Source organism: Hippoglossus stenolepis, chromosome 4 (assembly GCF_022539355.2).
Source record: "Hippoglossus stenolepis isolate QCI-W04-F060 chromosome 4, HSTE1.2, whole genome shotgun sequence".
Taxonomy (NCBI): domain Eukaryota; kingdom Metazoa; phylum Chordata; class Actinopteri; order Pleuronectiformes; family Pleuronectidae; genus Hippoglossus; species Hippoglossus stenolepis.
The window spans coordinates 12,048,075-12,066,867 of NC_061486.1; the positions used below are offsets into that span (position 1 = coordinate 12,048,075).

The 18,793-nt window shown below is 41.8% G+C and overlaps 2 protein-coding genes across 4 annotated transcripts in view; both read left to right on the forward strand.

The window, feature by feature from the left end:
- Window positions 1-6,046, forward strand: part of rsrc1 (arginine/serine-rich coiled-coil 1) — a 120,413-nt gene extending 114,367 nt beyond the window's left edge. Inside the window, exons 8-10 of the mRNA XM_035154616.2 lie at window positions 411-517; window positions 3,537-3,644; window positions 5,565-6,046. Of these exons, the coding sequence (XP_035010507.1) occupies window positions 411-517; window positions 3,537-3,644; window positions 5,565-5,657 (308 nt within the window). The 3' untranslated portion in view covers window positions 5,658-6,046. The remainder of the gene's footprint in view (window positions 1-410; window positions 518-3,536; window positions 3,645-5,564) is intronic.
- Window positions 6,047-8,875: 2,829 nt separating this feature from the next.
- On the forward strand, window positions 8,876-18,434 carry mlf1 (myeloid leukemia factor 1). 3 transcript variants are annotated; one of them, XM_035154063.2, is made up of 8 exons: window positions 8,877-9,058; window positions 9,864-10,026; window positions 12,964-13,008; window positions 15,165-15,248; window positions 15,380-15,508; window positions 15,752-15,911; window positions 16,546-16,705; window positions 16,891-18,434. In XM_035154063.2, the coding sequence occupies exons 1-8, from the start codon at window positions 9,012-9,014 to the stop codon at window positions 16,955-16,957; spliced, it is 855 nt and encodes a 284-aa protein (XP_035009954.1). In that variant the 5' UTR covers window positions 8,877-9,011; the 3' UTR covers window positions 16,958-18,434. The 3 variants fall into 3 exon arrangements, with proteins under 3 accessions (XP_035009955.1, XP_035009954.1, XP_035009957.1); XM_035154066.2 differs by lacking the exon at window positions 8,877-9,058 and adding an exon at window positions 9,605-9,724; XM_035154064.2 differs by lacking the exon at window positions 12,964-13,008 and having other exon boundaries at window positions 8,876-9,058.
- Window positions 18,435-18,793: the final 359 nt, after the last annotated feature.

An 18,793-nucleotide genomic window follows, 5' to 3' on the forward strand; every position in this document is an offset into this window, starting at 1 on the left:
CATGAAAACTGTATGAAACCTAATCACATTTTGTCTCTGTAATGAAATTCCATTGCAGTTCATATTTTGATTATCTTAGAATGCATTATCTGAGTGTAATTCACTGTCTGGCTATTATCTTGTTAGTATTTTTTCCACTTACCTTTAGTACTAACTCTATGCCCTTGGCTAAACAAGAGTCCTTTTCATGGAGACCAAGATTAAAATAGGGGAATATCAGATATTTCATGTTGTAAGTGTCAAAGAGCATTATAAAGAGGGAGAGGGTACAATCGGCTCAGCCCAGTCCAAATGAAATCTGCTGCTTTTCAGAACATGACAAGGGGCAGCTGACCCTCTGTGCATCCTGTGTTCATGTGTGTGTGCGTGCTTTTGTTCACGGCTCCCCGTCTGTGTAACGTGTGTTTCAGGGGGAACTTCTCTGGAGGAGCAAGTGCGAAGGATAAAGGACATCGAGGCCATCGAGAGTGATTCCTTTGTTCCTCAGGCTTTCAAATCATCCAGGGATGATATAAAGGTGCGTTCTGTCTCTCCTTTCTCCGCGTGCCCCTCACTCTCTCCATCTTTTCACTCCGTCTCTTATTGGATTTCCCCCTCTGCAATACTGTGCCGTCTGTCCAGAGACCGCCCAGACCAAATCAAACATTCCCATTCAGCGCCGTTTGTTCCAACCTGAGACGGTTTCATCAGACACTCCACTGTTCGCCGCCTCCAAAGCGGCAGCACCCACACAAAAGCCACAGCAGGCAACAGCCATCTCTCTCTTTCTTTCTCTCACTCAGTCTCTCTGTGTCCCCCCTCTGGTTGTGCAGATGCAGACAAAACACAGAAGTCGTTATTGAAATGTTGCTGCTGTCTCTGAAGGAGCAGGAATTAGATTTGCTGCGGCTCATGGCTGTTTTGAAAAGATAGGTGACAACATGTGACAGCAAACCTACATGCCGCTGGGACATGCCGTGGGCGAGTCTGACAAAGGTCAGCACCCGTGTGGCTGCGGCTTGGACGGGAGAAAGTCAATCTGTCCTGTCCTGGACTAACTCTACAGATTGCACACAGGCAGTATACTAGGCCTCCGAGTGTGAAGCCGCATTGATCCCCAAACTTTACTAGATTCAATTATGTAGTCGGGTTGGAGCTTTCATTGTTCACACCTACAGCAGACCTCCTGTATTGGAAAATGTCAAGTGTGTTCTCACATGTGTATAAAGTTAGATTTTTACTGTAAAATAACAACAATATAACATGATATAGATAAAGAGAATAATCAAATGATTCCTTGAAATCAACATAAATTATAATGTGAAGTACAAAAAGGAAGAGTTGTGCTTTTATTTTAATCAGTTTCTTTAAACAAAAGTGCTTCAATTGTTCATCATTTCAACTTTACACAGTTTTTTAAAGCAGCTGTGGTTTGTCATCCTCATCATTAGTCGCAGATTTCTTAAGATATCCAGAGGATTGGTGCTTATTTAGGAGGATTTATTGTTAAATCAAATCAGAAGCTGAATAGCTAAAAAGATTTACACATGAACTACAAACCTAACATACTCTAATGTCTTCAGGTAATCTGTTACTGACTTGGTTTAATCGAATATCGCCCAAATAACAGAATATACTGTATTTGCCAATTTGAACATGTTATTTTTTGACAATATATGATTATAACGTTTATTTGGTTTTAGTGTTAATAACCATTCGGGTATGAGTTGATGACTGAATGAATTTTAAGCAACTGTTAATGAGGAGAAACCAGTAAAACTGTTAAAATCCGCCTCAGTGCATCTTCTAAGATTTGTTTCTATTTCAAGCTGAATTCATTAGAAATGTATACTCAGCATATCATTCCCAAGAATTGCAATGACCAGTTATGCTGTCTGATACTTGGCACATCCCCATACTTAATTAGCCAGTGTGTTTTATATCACGCTCACTTTCTGCTGCTGCCAAATGAATTTTAAATAGATCTTTCCAACCGAGTAAACATTTGCTCTGGGGCTGGTATTAGTAGTGTTTGAAACATGAATGGACTTGGCAAAGTATTAATTTAGTTATTTCTTCTTCATCAAGTACAACAAGGAGAACAGGCCATCCTTCCAAATATGGGGCTTATTATAGCTTTAAGTCATACCCCCAGGGATGGAGGAGGAACCGTTCTCATGTTCCCCACCATCAGCGTCGACTCTACAGATGGTGACATGAGGGGGGCAGGGAGCCTTCATCTTTACTTAGTCCTTTTCAGAAAAATCTCTCTGGCTGCAACTGTAACAAAATAATGTGGATAACGTCGCTGCCCACCTGAGCTAACCTGTCACAAAGCGGATTCTGCCAAGGGTTTGAATATTTTAATATTTACACGTTACAGCTTCAGAAATTACCAACATGAAGAAGACCCAATACACTTTCACTCATCTGAAGCCAGGCCTGTCGTACCGCAGGTGCTGCTTTTGCCAAAGTAGACTCACTTGCACAAATTATAAGGTGGATGACATACAGCGAGTCCCAAGTTTCTCAAGTTTTATTCTTTCACTGCCATCTCCTGGACAAATGTCATATTGCATTCTTCCCCATGCCCCATTTGAAACTACATGCTATTTGTACAAATATGTGTATTTTTCGGTAATTGCAATCAAGCTGCAGTTTGGGGAAGCAAAATATGTTCCTAAGATATTTTTGTGCGCTAAGATCTTTCAATAGCCGTTCACTATTGTGGGTCAATCAGCAAGCATATGTAAAAAAGAAAATCAATCATTTGTAGCATGCACACTGGCTCTTTACAGTAATCATCTTGTTTTTTCAACATGGACATGCTACATACTGAAAAAACTGAGCTTTATTACCTCTGACAATGAGCTTATGTTTTCATCTGGGTCTTTTATTAAGTAGGTTTACGCAAAAACTACTCAAAAACCCAAGGACCAACCCATTAAACCCATTTAATTTTGGAGTGGATCCAGATGAAGGGACTTATCCAGGAATTTTCACTGGATGTTTGATATTGTAAAATAGTTTTTCAACATTTTCATAGTGAATAATTCAGGGACTCATGTTTATGAGTGTGAGTAATTTGTTGAGGATCAAAATAGCAATGCAGATCTACTGAGTGTCATTCTAGATGTTATATCATCTTCCTCTGCACATATAAGTTATGTGATAATTGAATCCATATTAAAACTATTGTTGCTTCTGCTAAAATATTCTAACAACTTTTTTGTTCTTTTTTTTAACCATTTAAATGCTGATTTTTAATCATGTTTCTTTTTTTTTAACAATAATAATAATAATACATCTTATTTGTATAACCCTTTTCAAGGAACTCAGACACTACATAGAATTTAGCAGAAAAACACTATAACATGACCATACACTGAAAGCAGTTCTGAATAGGTGAGATTTGAGTAGGGATTAGAAAGTAGGCAGGTCGGCGCAGTCTCTGATGTGCACCCCCAGGTCCGATTTCTTTTTTCAAAACCTATTTAAATACTTGAACATTAACTTGAATGTGCTCATTTTAATGATTGAATGTTTTGTGAGTGCAGACGGAGCCAGTTGAGGTGAAGCAGGAGTCACTGAGTGCAGATCCCCAGGACATCACTCTTCCCATGTCCATAGTATATGACGACAGTGACGCACTCGCCCATCCCAGTGTAAGTTCTCGCCCGTCAACTCTTTTATTGTGTGCTTTAGATTTCTCTGTTTACTTCGACATCCCACCAAGCTGTCCTGAAGCTCCATAACACACACACTCTTTAAAACTCTCGGAGCCAATCACAACCCTCCAAGCCTCAGGTGCAGCTGAAAGTTTATCTCGCTTCTCGTCATTTTATCTTTCTTCAGAGTATGGCTCTCGCTTTTATTGATCGGTGAACAAACTTTGTAAACTTTTCCTGTTTAAAGATACCGCTGCATCTACAGACACCACCACTGCATACCCCACTCCTTCACATTCTGATACTGTGCATCGTATCGTAAAGGATACTGCAGTGTGGCAGATTATAGCCTCCTAACATCACCACCTCCCGTGCCTGCAGACCAATGATGAAAAACGAGAAGGAAAACTTTAAACTCTAATAACGCTCCCTGGGGCTTCCCAGTCATCTGTCTCCACTGGGAAACTAAGTTATGTCCTGACGTATGCAGATAACCTCCTCACACACACACACACCCACACTCTTACATATACACACACACACTCTCGCATGCACACACACATACACATCCTCAGACAGGCTGATGTATGGCAGCAATATGCCCCAGGCGGGCCCCGCCACCGGCTCCAGCTCCAGCTCCACTTCCAATTAGAACAGATGAGTCCCATTAGCCCAGCCCAGATACTGTCATCCCACACACACAGCCTCATTAGCACCGTGACACCAGCGCAGGGCCGACAGACAAAAACTCACTGGTGTAGAATCTAACACACAGATAACATGCGGTGCCGCTGTAAGCAGCATAGGTTAGGAATGAGGGATTGACGTGGCGGAGGACGCTCTGCAATCTGCATAATAATACACACATATCGTCGCATAGATGTACAGTGTATACACACAGCCAGCATGTCAACATTATCTCTCAGCCTCACACAAACGCACACAGTGAACACAGGAACGATCTTCCAATTTCCCCCATATTTCTCGGAGCCTTGCTTCTCACTCTCACAGTCATTATGTTACTTCCCAATAAACAGATGCCTTCATTCATCAGACACTTGCTGCAGCAGTTTTATAGCCCTCTTACAATCAATATCATCACTGCTGGTGATGTACTGATGTGAATACCAGTCACGTGTAGAGCTGAGCTATCACCACGCTGACGCACTCCAAGGCGTCATTGGTTTGAACGGAAGGGTTTTCTTATGTGCATTTGTGAGAAGATAAGACAAATACTAGGACGACATGAAGGACACGACGGACTTCACTGTGGCCGTCGCTGTGACTCCACACTGAAGTCATGTGAGGGTCAATGCACTCATAGCCCTGTGTCAGGTTCATGGACTCAGGGGGAAACATGGCTCATTCAAGTTTGTAGCAGACTGTGGAAAATAGTTTGGTGTATTAATTTTGATCAGTGATTAGTTGACATGCGGTCACACAATAATTTCCCAATTTGGGATCAATAAAGTCTATCCATCTATCTATCTAATAGCTAAGGTCATTTTTCAAGTAAAATCACCAGGTATTGTTTGATTCCACGTTGTAACGTGTGTAACAATGTGATTTAGCTGCTTTTGAACCAACAGTTCGATTTTTCATAGTTTTTTTATGTTTTAAAGAACAAAATCTAGAAGTTATTAATATATTTCTGGTTTGTCCTACACAAATTTCTATATATACCTAAAACAGTTTTTGTCATATACTTTGTCAATGAATTCTAATCAAATAGAACATCACAGAGTTGAATAATGGGCCTGAGCCGGATGTCGAAAAATACTAGTTAGAGCCATTGTTTGTTTCCGAGCTGATGCGTACACACACACACACCAATGTTGAAGGTGTCCTGTAGTCCCTGTGTTTTTCTGTACCTCTGTCTGTCTGACACTAATTTGTCTTCTCTACGCTCTCCTGTAGTTATTCATGGACAAAGAGAAGGCAGAGGAGCTGTGGCTCAACAGACTGGTCTCACTGCGACAGGAGAGGCTCATGGGAAGTCCTGTGACCTGAAACACACAAGCCAACCCAGAAGAAACTTTCCCACTTCCTGGAAACGTTCAATCCACATCTACGTTCACTCAGTCGTGTTGGCTTCAATCATAGCTCAACCCCTGACTATTTCTTAATAAATTTTATAAGGACATTAAAAACTTATTTCTTCACCCTTCCACTAATTTCTCCCACCTTTTTAGGAAGTTAAGAAAAACCTTTGGTCCTGGTGTGTTTTTTTATTTTATTAATGTTAATGTAATTCAGTGAAACTTCTTCATTTGGCTTCATTTTGTTGCTACAGTCAGATGAAATGATGTTTTACTTTGTAGATGTAGCATTTGGTACATTTTTGTCTTTTGTAATCAACTCAGTGAATAAAGCTTGCTTAGATTTTTTTGAATGAAAAATGTCTTGTGCTTTTTTAGGAGAATTGTGGAGATAACGTTGCAACACTTACATCTTTAAAGTAAGATATCAATATTATCTTTAGCTTACATTAGGTTAACTTGTCATTTACCAATGTTGGGTGATACACCGATACACGGAAAAGCCGATTCAACAGCCCCCTTCATGGGCAACGTCTTCCGACCGCTGTAGGTAGTACCCACCATCTATCTGTATCTATATATATATCTTTATAAGTGAAAGCAAAGAAAATGTCAACATATTGGGTTTTTTGCACAATTTAAGGACGATCTTGCCCCATCATCGTGCACTGCAGCTAGACCACAGACGTCTTCATTTTTCATCCATAAGGGGTTCCATTTAGATCTTTTTGGAGCATATGCAGATACATACACATAAACTAGTACACATGCATAGATGCACTCTATTGTACTACCACATTAGTCCACTAGGTTGCAGGCATATGCAGCATTGGACTTTGCAAAAAAACTGAGGAAACTCATCTTTCTTTGAACCTTGTTTTCCTTTGTAACTTCAACCAGTTTGTGTTCAGAGTCACTGTTGTCACAGAGGAAGTCAGCACCATCATCAAAGCTCTGCCCCAGTGAAACCAGTATGCTCCAGATCAGCCTCCAGTTTGACCCTGAGCCCCGACTCTCACACTCAGACTTTAATTTGTTTTTCTCTCTATTATTTATGATGATGATGTTAATTGTTGTGATCATGGTCTTTCTGTCTGTGAGGTGAAGCCTTCAAACCTCATGTCACATAAAAAGAAATTAAAAATAACGTGCTAAAAGACAACTTTAAAGGAATGTAAGGAATCACACAGGCATAGATCTGATTTTACATGTTTGGGGCCCAAGTGTGATGTGTTCAGGGACATTCAGAGTGTAACATTCTCTGAAATACTAGGATGAGATAGATTTATTAAAATAAATTAAGAGGAATTGAAGCTGAATGTCCCATCAGACTTAAACCCACACTTATATCTTCAAATCACTCTGGAGTCCAGGTAAATTTTTCCTCAATGTGTCTGTTCAGCACCTTTCAAACCACATACGTATGGTTTTCTTTTTTCAGCTGCAAGTCAGACGTCTCTTTTTGTCGATTTAACAAATGATATAGTGATCAGAACCCAAATTAAAAGAAAAAAAGAGAAGAGAAAATTACTATTTATAATAAATCAATGATGTATAAAAGATGTACTTTCACTTATTCATGTCTTACTTTTTATAGTTTGATATAAGAAATTAAAGAATAATACTATAGCTATAATAGTTAAGAGATTAGACAACATGTCAATATCCTGTTTATTTTCAGCCTTGTTTTGTGTGTCACTAAGTCCATTACTCCAACACATGTCAGTTTCGAAGGTCTCGACATGGTCAGCAAAGTGAGACATTCTGAGAAGTGATCCTGTCACAGCTATGTGCATGTTTCATAAGGAAGTCCACACATGCACACTGCCTCTCAGAGGGTGCACCTGTGTTTTTATTTATATAGCGCTTTTACCAACGCTCCAAGTTACACTACATAGGTTGAATAACAGAGAAAGCAAATAAAAGCACATCAGTAAAAGATGCAAGATACAAACTATTAATCACATATTACAAGCAGTTGTGAAGAGGTGGGTTTTAAGTCTTGTTTTGAAGGTGGACAGTTTGCAGCCTCTGATTTGCTTCAAATCAAAAGCCAGCAACTGATATGAAATCACCGTCCTATTGCTATTAGAAGATCTCTTAAAGGGATAGTTCACCCAAAAATGAAAATTATCTCATTATCTACTCACCACTATGCCGATGGAGGGGTGGGTTCGAGTCCACAAAACAATTATGGAGTTTAAAGGGTAAACAACGTTGAAGCCAAATCCAATACAAGTGAAGTAGATGGCGACCACTTCTTCAGACGTAAAAAAACAACAGAAAAGAAACATAAAATGCCTCCATATTGCTCGTGTGGTGTCATCCAAGTGTCAGTAAGCCCCGACATTCAAATTCGACTCAAGACGAGGTCATTTACACTGTGTTTTAAGCCTAAATGTCCGTTGATATCCTCAGCAGTTCACGTTCGTGAAGCTCGAGCCTCGTGACGACATCTTGCGTCGAGTCGAATTTGAATGTTGGGGTTTACGGACATTTGGATGACACCACACGAGCAGTATGGAGGCATTTTATTTTCTATTCCGTTCTTTTTTTTTACATTTCAAGAAGTGATCACCATTTACTTCAATTGTCTTGGATTTGGCTGCAACGCTGTTTACCCCTGAAAGTCCAAAAGTGTTTTGTGGACTCAAACACTTCACCCCCCACCCCCTCCATCGGCACAGTGGTGAATGAGTGAATTTTCATTTTTGGGTGAACTTTCCCTTAAATGTACTTTCAGTGTAAATGATGGAGGATACGGTCTTTGAGTAGAATAAAAATCTCTCTTTGTGTTTCTAATGAAGAAGGACAATGATGCATTTAATAATAATAATACATTTTATTTGTTTAGCGCTTTTAAAAGGTACTCAAAGGGACTTAACGCGATAAAATCAGTGGCAGTTCAAACATGAGCTTGACTTAATGAGTCCGACTGGGGTCTTATTCTCTCATTATCTCTGTGAGCTCATCTTTTAAAAGATACTTCTTCAGTCTGGTTCTCGCCGCATGCACGCTTCTACACTGCCGTTGCCATGGCAGCCACCCACAACATACAGCGCGCGGACAGATCCTGTTCGAAGCTGCGAATAACCCGCCAACCGGAGGGCCGCATTCTTATCACGTGGTGTCTGTCTGGGCGGCTGTAGACGGGCTCCTCCTCCTCCTCCTCCTCCTCCTCCACCTCCTCCTCCTCTATAGTAACGGCACCGAGCAGCGGAGCAGCGGAGCCGCAGCACCTGTGGCGCTCACGGACTATTTCTTTTAAAACCCATTAAAACCTTTTAAACCCGTCTTTTAGTTCACAGCTTCAGATCAGGTGGAGATGTTCAACAGTAACTTCCGGGACGTGGACGAGGACCCGTTCTTCTCGTGAGTGTCTGAACTGGTTTTTAACGTCTGGTTTCCACAGAGCGTCAGTTTGGCCCAGCGCGGAGCCACAGAGCGATAATTAGAAAGTCCAAAGTAAAGTTATAATAATGTTGAAGCTGGAAAATCATTTTATTCATTTTAGTCTTAAATTAAACGAGAGAGTTGCGTGTAAATCCCAGTTTGCTATGTTTTCTTTAGCACTAACTGCTGTAACTTGTGAAATAATAAAAACATACACTTCCACCTACATTGAAGTAGAGATCACATCACATTGATCTTCTGTTTCCACCACATTGAATTAGCCTTTGTGGTTATATTAACATTCACACACTGGTTTTTGTCATATTTTTTAAACTAAGCTTAAAAGTTGAATTAAAGTGTGTAACTTCATGTTCATGCATGTGCTTGTACTAAAAGCTTGATTCGTGTTTTTATTTTGCATTTTAGAAAATAAATTTTAAAAATGCAGTATCAAGAAAAAGAGACAGTAATTTGTAATTGACCTTTCTGAATAACTTTACTGACTCTGACTGTGCTGCACTTGTTGCATGAGTGAACTCCTGCTGAGGGGCCACCCGACCCCAGGCTGGTGTGAGGCTGGCTGATATTATTTTGGGCTTGCTTCTCATTTCACTGTGTTGTTCTCAATGAAGAGCTGCTGTAGAAGTCAGGAGCTTTTCTCAAATACAGCAACTTAGTGCTCAGTGTTCAGACGTTTTCATGATTTACATCTCGCAGCATCTTCTTCGTGAGTAAAAACTGGGTTCCACTCATAAAGTCTGTATTTCCTCCTCCTCTCCGATAGGGATCCATTCCGGGCTCACCGGGAACACATGCGGCAGATGATGCGGAGCTTCTCTGAGCCGTTTGGCGGGCCCTTAATGCCCAGCATGATGGATGGGAGAAGTCGGGGTCACGACATGGCCGAGCATCCTGGCTCGTCCCTGGCACTGAGGGATGAACATAGGGTGAGAAGCACTCATTTTACAAAAGTTGACTTGTTTGTGTACTTGTGGACTCAAGTGATGGGCATTAAAGCTCTACACGGAGTGTGTGACAGGATACATATGTGTGTATATCCACGACTGACAAATCGACATGCTTATCATTCGGGTCTATCTGGGATAAAGGATGAAGCCCATGCGTCAACAGTTCACTTCTACATCTTAGGTCCCTCTCTGTCCTCTGCTCATGGGCTTTTAACCACCGCTGATTAGTGTTTAGAGGAAGCGCTAAGTTTACTGAGGTTATAGTGGATTCTGGCCACTGGCCGCGTAACTGGAGCACCACTCACTGAGGTATGGGGATCATGTGATTTTCTAGTTTAGTAGAAGGGCAACCCCCTTGGCCTCTCTGGACAGTTATATCTGGCCCAGAGGAGCCCTATTTATAGTGCATTGTTCCACTGACACACTGCTTTCTTGCAGACTTCTTTCACACTCACACCAATAGGACCCCAGAGAATTGTGCTCTGCTCTGCTGAGAGGAGCTGCTGCTGAAAATAACTGTTTACTTTAATATTATTCTTGCTGGCCCAGTTCATTTAAAAAGATAGTTTAAATATAACTGCTCCCCCCTGAGTCTTTGAATGATGTTGAACGGTATAAGAATACGACTCTAAAGGCTGTAGACTTGCGATATTGGATATAGATCCCATGGTTGGAAAGTTCCTCTGGAGCAGTTGTTTACCGATGTGAGCTGGAAGGCTGGTGAGGTAAAGGCTGGTAGTTCTTTTCTCCCACAGTGCACCCATTAACCTTTCGCAGATCAACCCCCTCCACTTCTTATTTATCCCTGCTAAGTCAAACTTTGTCCCTGTCACCTGCTGTGATCCCTCTACCTCATGGGAGCCTGTATATTTATCCTTAATTATGACTTACATCAGAAGCCTGCCCTTGACAGCCAACAGCCCGCTTTCTCTTTATTAGCATCATGCCGCTATCTTGCTAATACCGGCTGAGGAGGGGCTCCGAGTATTTGACTAATGACCTCATTGACAGTGGGTGAAATGGAACGACGCTGTAAAACTTCCATCCAAACAAATTGTTTCATCTACTATCAGGAGACATTTTAGTGGTATGTTTAAAGTTTGTATCGCAGAAATCAGGCACATTTAACAGGATCAGTCTTGTGGTGCCCAGTAGTGCTCGGGGGGGCTGAGGCTCTGGAGCTGTGTTGGCGTTGTAAAGACGTGTGTGCGGATGTCATGGACACTCTTGTTTTCTCATTGTTGCTCTCTCGGTCCATCTGTCTGGCAGTATGTGCCTTGGCAGTGCCGGTGCATTAGCAGCTACATGACAGACAGCTCGGGCTCATCATACTGCTCTCCTATATCACAGGCACAGATGTTACACACAAATAAAAAACCACGTACACACACAGTCAGTATTAAAACATACTTGCAAGAACAATTACACACACGCCGGCATGCACGCACATGCACTCCAATGCGCACACACACACACTGACACACACATTGGCCATATAATGCTGGCAGCTATTAGCATTCAGTTCCCAGTGGAAAATAAGCCCCTTCTTACATCCCAAGCCTGTTGTGAGTGCTCACATTTCCCAGTCTCTTGCCAATAACCACTATCGGGTTCATATCACCTTTCAGTGCACTCATTCATCTGGGCCCTTGTTTATTTAAGAGCTGTCAAATGCCAATCATTATGAGTTATATATTTTTCTTTGATTCTGTTCAACTGAGCAAGACTGGTGGCTCTAGGTGGAGGTGATATCAGATTTTGTTGTAAATGTATGGTAGCGTTTCCCGCTGCTCTGGAGGCAGTGTGAAATTCTAAAACCTAAATTCACCTTAAGTAGCTTTAATAAAATTAAGCAGCTTCAGTATGTCCTCCTATCGTCTCCTGGTTCTGAGATCACACACTTTACATAATGTCGCTAACTCCTTGTTGATGCATCACTTTCCAGGATCTATGCATTTGAAGCACGACCTCACTTTTCCTTTTCAAGTATGTCTACAGTACAAGTACATGTGCCCTAACCCACAGCTCCCTGAGGAGCAGGAGCGGCGTGCTTCAGACGGCACAGTGGCAGGGTCAGAATCAGACTGAGAGAGAGACCTACAGTAATCCAGAAAGACTAAAATAATGTGTTACACACCATCAGAACTATGTTTCTTATTTTGCAGCCTCAAACGCTCCTCTGCACAGCCCCGGTCTAAATATATGCCAGCAGATATGTAACTGACATTTATTAGTTCATAGATGCCACTCTGAGATAAAATAGGCTGCGCGGCTTCATACATGCTGGTCAGGAGCGTTTTACATCAGTTTGACCTTTGAAAAGAGCTGAGAGAGCAGCCTTGGACTCTTCGACCCCCTGTCCCGCCAGGTCCGCCCAGCCCACCACAGCCTTCCTAGAATGAAGCTCAGTTTCAGTGTTAAACCCGCGCTAATCTCTGGCAATGCGACCCAATTACGCATGGAACACAAGTCATTCAACACCCCACTGATTATGCACAATACCCCTTACGAATCACACCCCCAGAAAACACACATGGCGCTGGCTGCTGAGATGCTTATCCAGGGCCGCAGGGTCATAAACACCTGCAGTTTTTGGCTCAGAGAATACGGAGTGTGACTAAAGGCTGCAGGCTGCTCCCCCCCCTCACCGGCCTGTCACTCCTCGGTGGCCACACGATGAGAGGGTTCATGGCCTTGAAGGGTTGCGCTTAAGGTCATGTGGAGAGCTCGTCGTAGCTGTGTCAAGGGCTTAGTGACCGATGTAAGACAACCTAACAACTTATTGGCAACAACCTCAACAAACGTATGTTTGTAGAGAGAGAGAGAGAGAGAGAGAGAGAGAGAGAGAGAGAGAGAGATGCTGTACAAACACAATACTGTGTCGTGTTGCTAAAATAATATTGTTTGATTCCTCAGGATATGAGCCGGTCATTGATGCCCTTTGGCAGTACTGACAGCACGGTCAGTAGAGTCGTCGTCCTGTCATGGGTTTCTCATTTACAGATGTACTGACCATGTGCATGCTCTAATTCAATAACAGACTCAGCCTGTGATGTGGTCACAGTGTTTCCTCTACATTTACTCCAAACCTACACTATCAGGACAATATGCACACAATATTGTGTTATTTCTCATAATTACTTTAATTTGATTTCGGGTGATTTTACTGGAAACAAGTCAGAAATGTTAATATGTCTGAGCTCAAGGCAGGATAAGCTATATTTGCGGTTCAATGTTAGTGTTGCCCAGGGTCCAGAACATCTGATCCACATAGACGCATCACATTTAAATGTAAAACAAATAGATTAAATGTAAAACTTGCTATGAGAGTGACAAGTAGTTTGCTGAATTTTGACCACAACCTATAACCTGTCAATACACCCTGAACAAGCTACTCACACGACTCCCAGACTTGTGGAAACACTGTGACCAGAGTGTGGAATAACCAGTGGGTTGTTTTTTGAGATTTGCACAATCTAATATATATCGTTGTCAACTGCAACAATCATCTCTCTTGTTCTTTTGACAAGATAAAGACAATCTGTTTACCTGCCTTTGAAAAACATAGCCCTGCTTCTTGTTCTTAGTCTAATAAGTTACAGTGCCACAGCCATAGTAATCTGCAGCGTCTGGCTGCAGCATTACAGAATATCTGATGTATCTAATGTCAACAAATTTTGAATGTGTGGTGACTGATGGCATTTTACAGCAACATGCATGACTGACTAGAGTCTTGAACAGGGTTTTTTCCCTGGTTCAAAATGAACCGAAGGAGGCATCTCAGCAGTGACTTGATTTGTGTTTTACAAGGTGATCAACAAATACAACAGTCAAGACTTATATCTTCTGTTTTATGCCCTGACATTAATCGAACAGTTGTTATATAATGCAGTCAAATTGATGCACAATAATTTATCATTGACAACATGGTCAGTTTTCTAAAAGATAATACAGCCATCTTTAAATTCTCTATGGAGGATTTGCTGCAGCTCCATTAACACTGTGTGTATTTGTGTGCCGCACTTGGTCTCTACTTTCTGGGTCCTTTGTTATTCACGTCACTGGGTCACATATGTATGAAGTGATAAAATGTGAATGTCGTTACAATGTCCCAGACAGCGACACGTGTAAGACACATTTAGCGCGCTGCACTCTGCATGCACCGTTTGTTTATACACATGATAGAGTTGTTCACGAGCTGATAATGCCCAATGGCCCAGGGCCTGCTTCAAACACGGGTTTAACAAACTCTGAGTCTAACACTGAAACCTTAGATGGTAAACCAGAACAGCTGATCACAGTCACTTCAATCACCTCCAAGCATGTTATTGTTGAACGGAAAAAAAGGCATCATCAATGGAGCTCTGAAATGGTGATTCACCGTGGCAGCCCGTAAGGGGCAGAGCTTTTAACCCAGTGGAGCTACAAAGATGAATGCGTCGCATTTGTGTTTTAAAAATTCCAGCAGCTGCAGCAGGAAAAAGGTCAATATGTTATTACTAAGTTATTACGTTTTATTACTGTTCTGATGTCGACGTTTTGGGACAGATTCTGTGCGGTTAAGGGGATCAGGGGGTGGAGCCGTGGTATCGAGGTCCCGCTGATGCATCCGTTTGGCCAATCGCGAGTCAGGCTAAGCGATCAATCACATTATTTTTCCCTGTTTTTATAACATTAAATAACAGATTAAAAACAAACCTAGTAGATTATTTAGCACTTGAACATACATCAGTGTGATAGGAGCTACCAAAAATGACTTTTGACTTTTAGGCTTGACCCATCTGCTAACATGGAGGAGGAGGGTTTAATCACCAAGTAATGCAGCCAACCACCAAGACGGTTTGGCTTCTGGTTTTGAGAGCAGTCATGGCGTCCAGCTTTATGTACAATCCATCGTTAAAACTGAACGTAAATTTCGCATATAAAATCTTTCTTAACAAAATGTAAAGATTATATTTCAACATGTATAAAATTTAAATATTGTAACTAAAATGCTGTCAAAACAAGTTCAGGCTATATGTTAAGTCACTAAATCCTCTTCTGAAACGGGTCCCAGGTGACACAGGCATTAAATTCTACCGGCATTTGACCAATCTTCTCCTTTTGTATTTGTGCAGGACATGATGAGGAACCCTTTCGGCATGTTCGACAACGTGAGGACCAACATGAGGAACAGGATGCAGGACACGCAGCGAAACTCTGTCAGTTTATTCTTAGGATTGTTTTCTACTCTCGTTTTTGTTGCTTTCCCAGCCTGTTGTGATACATGAACTGTAGTTTATTAACAGTGTGTTTTTGTGTGTGTGTGTGTGTGTGTACGTGCGTGTTTCAGGAGAACATGTCCAAAGGTTCAAACACCCACTCGTTCAGCTCCTCATCAGTCATGACGTATTCTAAGGTTGGAAATGAGCCTCCCAAAGTCTTTCAGGCAACCTCATCGACACGCCGTGCCCCCGGAGGGGTGAGTCCTCCATCAGATATGTTACAGTATTACTACAGTATCACTGTCCATTAGAGCACAGGTCAATACACTGAGCTTGGAGAAGTAAATATGTTGAAGACTCACTTATCTCTCTGTATCCCTCTTGAGTGCTCATGGTAATCAGTTCCCCCTGTTCCATCAAAGTGTACCATAAATCATTTTGGAGATTCTTCGTGAACCAACTGATGTGTCTGATTGGTTTGTTATTGTTTCAATCACCAGATCAAGGAGACCCGGCAAGCAGTTAAAGACTCCGAGAGCGGTCTGGAGAAGATGTCAATCGGTCACCACATCCAAGACAGGGGACATGTTGTTGAAAAGAAATACAACAAGAAAACAGGAGAGAAGGAGCTCAACCAGGACTTTCAGAACTTGGATGAATGTACGTTGAAGTGGTAGAGTTGTTGCAGTTGCTAGGCACGGTTGCTTTATAATTGTAGAGGGTCCAGCTCATACATCTATATTAAGATGGAAGATGCTTCTACACTTCCTCCCTCTGTACAAAAATTAAGCTAAAGTATCCCAGACACGGGTGCTGCCATCACGGTGTCGAGGTCCTCATCGACCTACGACTACAGTAAAACCTACCAGAAAAATTAACTGTGGGATAAGAATTACCTAAAATGCCAGAAACAATGTACTTAGTTAGTTTGGTCCATGTTCCATCCACTAACACAGAGGAGGTGGGGTTTATAACCTTTATTGCAGCCAGCCACCAGGGGGCGATCAAGATGACTTGGCTTCTCTTTTGGGGAGCTGTGATGTCATCGATCTTTATATACAGTCCAATAATCCAGCCATTGTTGCACTACTGGAAAAATGTGAATTCATGAAGGAGCGATTGAACTTCAGAGATCATCCTGGAAGTAATCTGACTGATTTTTCACAGTATGACCGACTCAGTGGAGTGGAGCCGGATCAGATCGTCCATGATTGTCAAACCAGCCAGTTGAACCCAGCACTCTCCCACTATAACAAATCGACTGTCTCATTTGATCCCGTTTCTCCACCCGCAGCTGAAGCACAGTCTTTTGACGATGAGTGGCAGGAGGAGTTGACCAAGTTCAAGCCGTCTGGCCCCGTGCCGCGTCTGGAAGAAGCTCGGCCCCGTGCCGTTCACCCGGCGGCCCTCACGGGTCCTGAGGAGGCCCTCAGGGGTCCTGAGGAGGCCCACAGGTCAGTGTGCAACACTCAGGCCACATGCAGTGTTGACGACAGGTCAGAATCTGCAGATCAGGATCAAATGACAAACAATTGGCAGGCGACTAATAGCAAACATATGCAGTACATTTTGTTGAGTATAGTGTTCTCATGTTATGATACTGCTGTTAATGAACTGCGATTGTTTTTATCTTCCTCAGAGACCAGTCAAAGGGCAAAGCTGAGGGTAGACGCAACATGAAAGGCTCGGGCTCGACAAAGCAGTGAAACCATCTGTTTCTGTGCTCATTAAAGTCTTTCAGGCATCATGCAGTACACACTGGTGCTCTGTGTACACACACACACACAAACACACACACACACACACACACACACACACACACACACACACACACACACACACACACACACAAGGTTCATCAACAAGGTAAACAGGATCAGAAGGCACTGACCTAGAATTTGAAATATTTAACAGACTGTACATTGTGTATTGCTGCTGCTCATTTTCCGAATCCTACACTGCACAATATGAAAATCTTCTTGCTGCTGATGAAGACCTGCTGTAGATGGCTGCCCCCTTACACTGGACATTTATTCAGATTTTTCAGGGATCACATTTCTCCTCTCTCACTGTTAAAGGAGACATATGATGCTTTGTCTGTTTTGTCCCACCGATACCTCCCTGACATGACATCACAATGTCCCCCATTGGCATAATGCATGGCTAGCAGCTTGTCTGGCACGCCCCCTAACAAAGCCAGGTAAAACGAGAGCAGGGGACGACTTTTCCTACATGCGCTGGAAGCAGTTGACTTATCACAATAAGGTGACCGAGCTGGCCAATCAGAGCCGACTGGGCTTTACCGGGCGTTTGCTGAAAAGAGAAGCTGCGGCAATGGACAGTACGAGGAAGGCGATGGGGTTTCTGAACATTCTAAACAGCCTGTAAACCTTTATAAGTAATAACCCAAAGAAAAAAGATGAGCATAATATGTCTCTTTTAATATTTCGAGCCTTAGCACCTTTCACACTTGAGTTTAAATTCATAAAAATAGCCAAAGGAGTTTGGTGAGGTACTAAAAATGATCTGAAGTCCTATAATAGGCTTTGGAGAATAGTTGATAGGAACGTGAAATACATGTGACATAGTGTGTTGCCAACAAGTAAAAGGCTCATTAGTATTTCTGTGGTTCTAATGATGTTGAAACACATTTTAATAGACTCATAAGATCATAAATGTGAGGCCATGGGCACCGTTTATACCATTAGACATAAACAGTCAAACAGCAATGTATAATTATCATTGTGGATCAGATGAATATAACTTGCTGTAGGTGAGATAATCTGATGAGGTCATCTGTTTCTCACATTCTGTCATTTTCATACTGAAACAAGACACAAAATTAGTAATATATCAAGTTTTTGAAATCCACTAATGCACTTAGACAATGTCTCAATTGTCTTTTCGTAATTATATTGTCTAGTACCTGATGTTCTCAATAGATGTATTTTATCTGCTGTAATCTTTGTAAAAAGAAAAATAATACTCTTCCCTTTTTATATATTGTTACTTTGGTTTCTCTACTTTTTCATCTGATGAACTGTGCAGCGTAGCAACATCTGGATTATTTTCAATAATTCAAGCTTTGTTCTTGTATATTTGTTTTCAAGGTTTTCAAACCAAAGTCCTGTGTCAACACAGACTATCGTCTGGTATTAAAAAATGTGAAAACACTAAGATTAATCTGGTGTTTTGTTTTTAATCAGCACCAAACCGGGTTTTTGGTTCAGGTTGATATTCACTGAAAAGGAAGAACTGGAGAAAATAAGACTAAAAATAAATACATAAACGGAATAACTGCTACTCGACAACTCTGTATGATAATGTGGGTCTAGAGGGTCATGAGAGTGTGAGCCCGCGTTGTGGTGCCTGTCAGTAACCCAGGGTAGTATTTTTGGCTCTAAGCACTTGTCAGTAGCTCAGATTGGTCTGAGATGTTACACAGCTGCGAGCCCAACATGTTCCCCTCTCACGTGCTCCTGTATCAGACTTCATTAATCCCTCGGCTTCAACATATGATCGGAGGGAATCGAGGAGCCTCT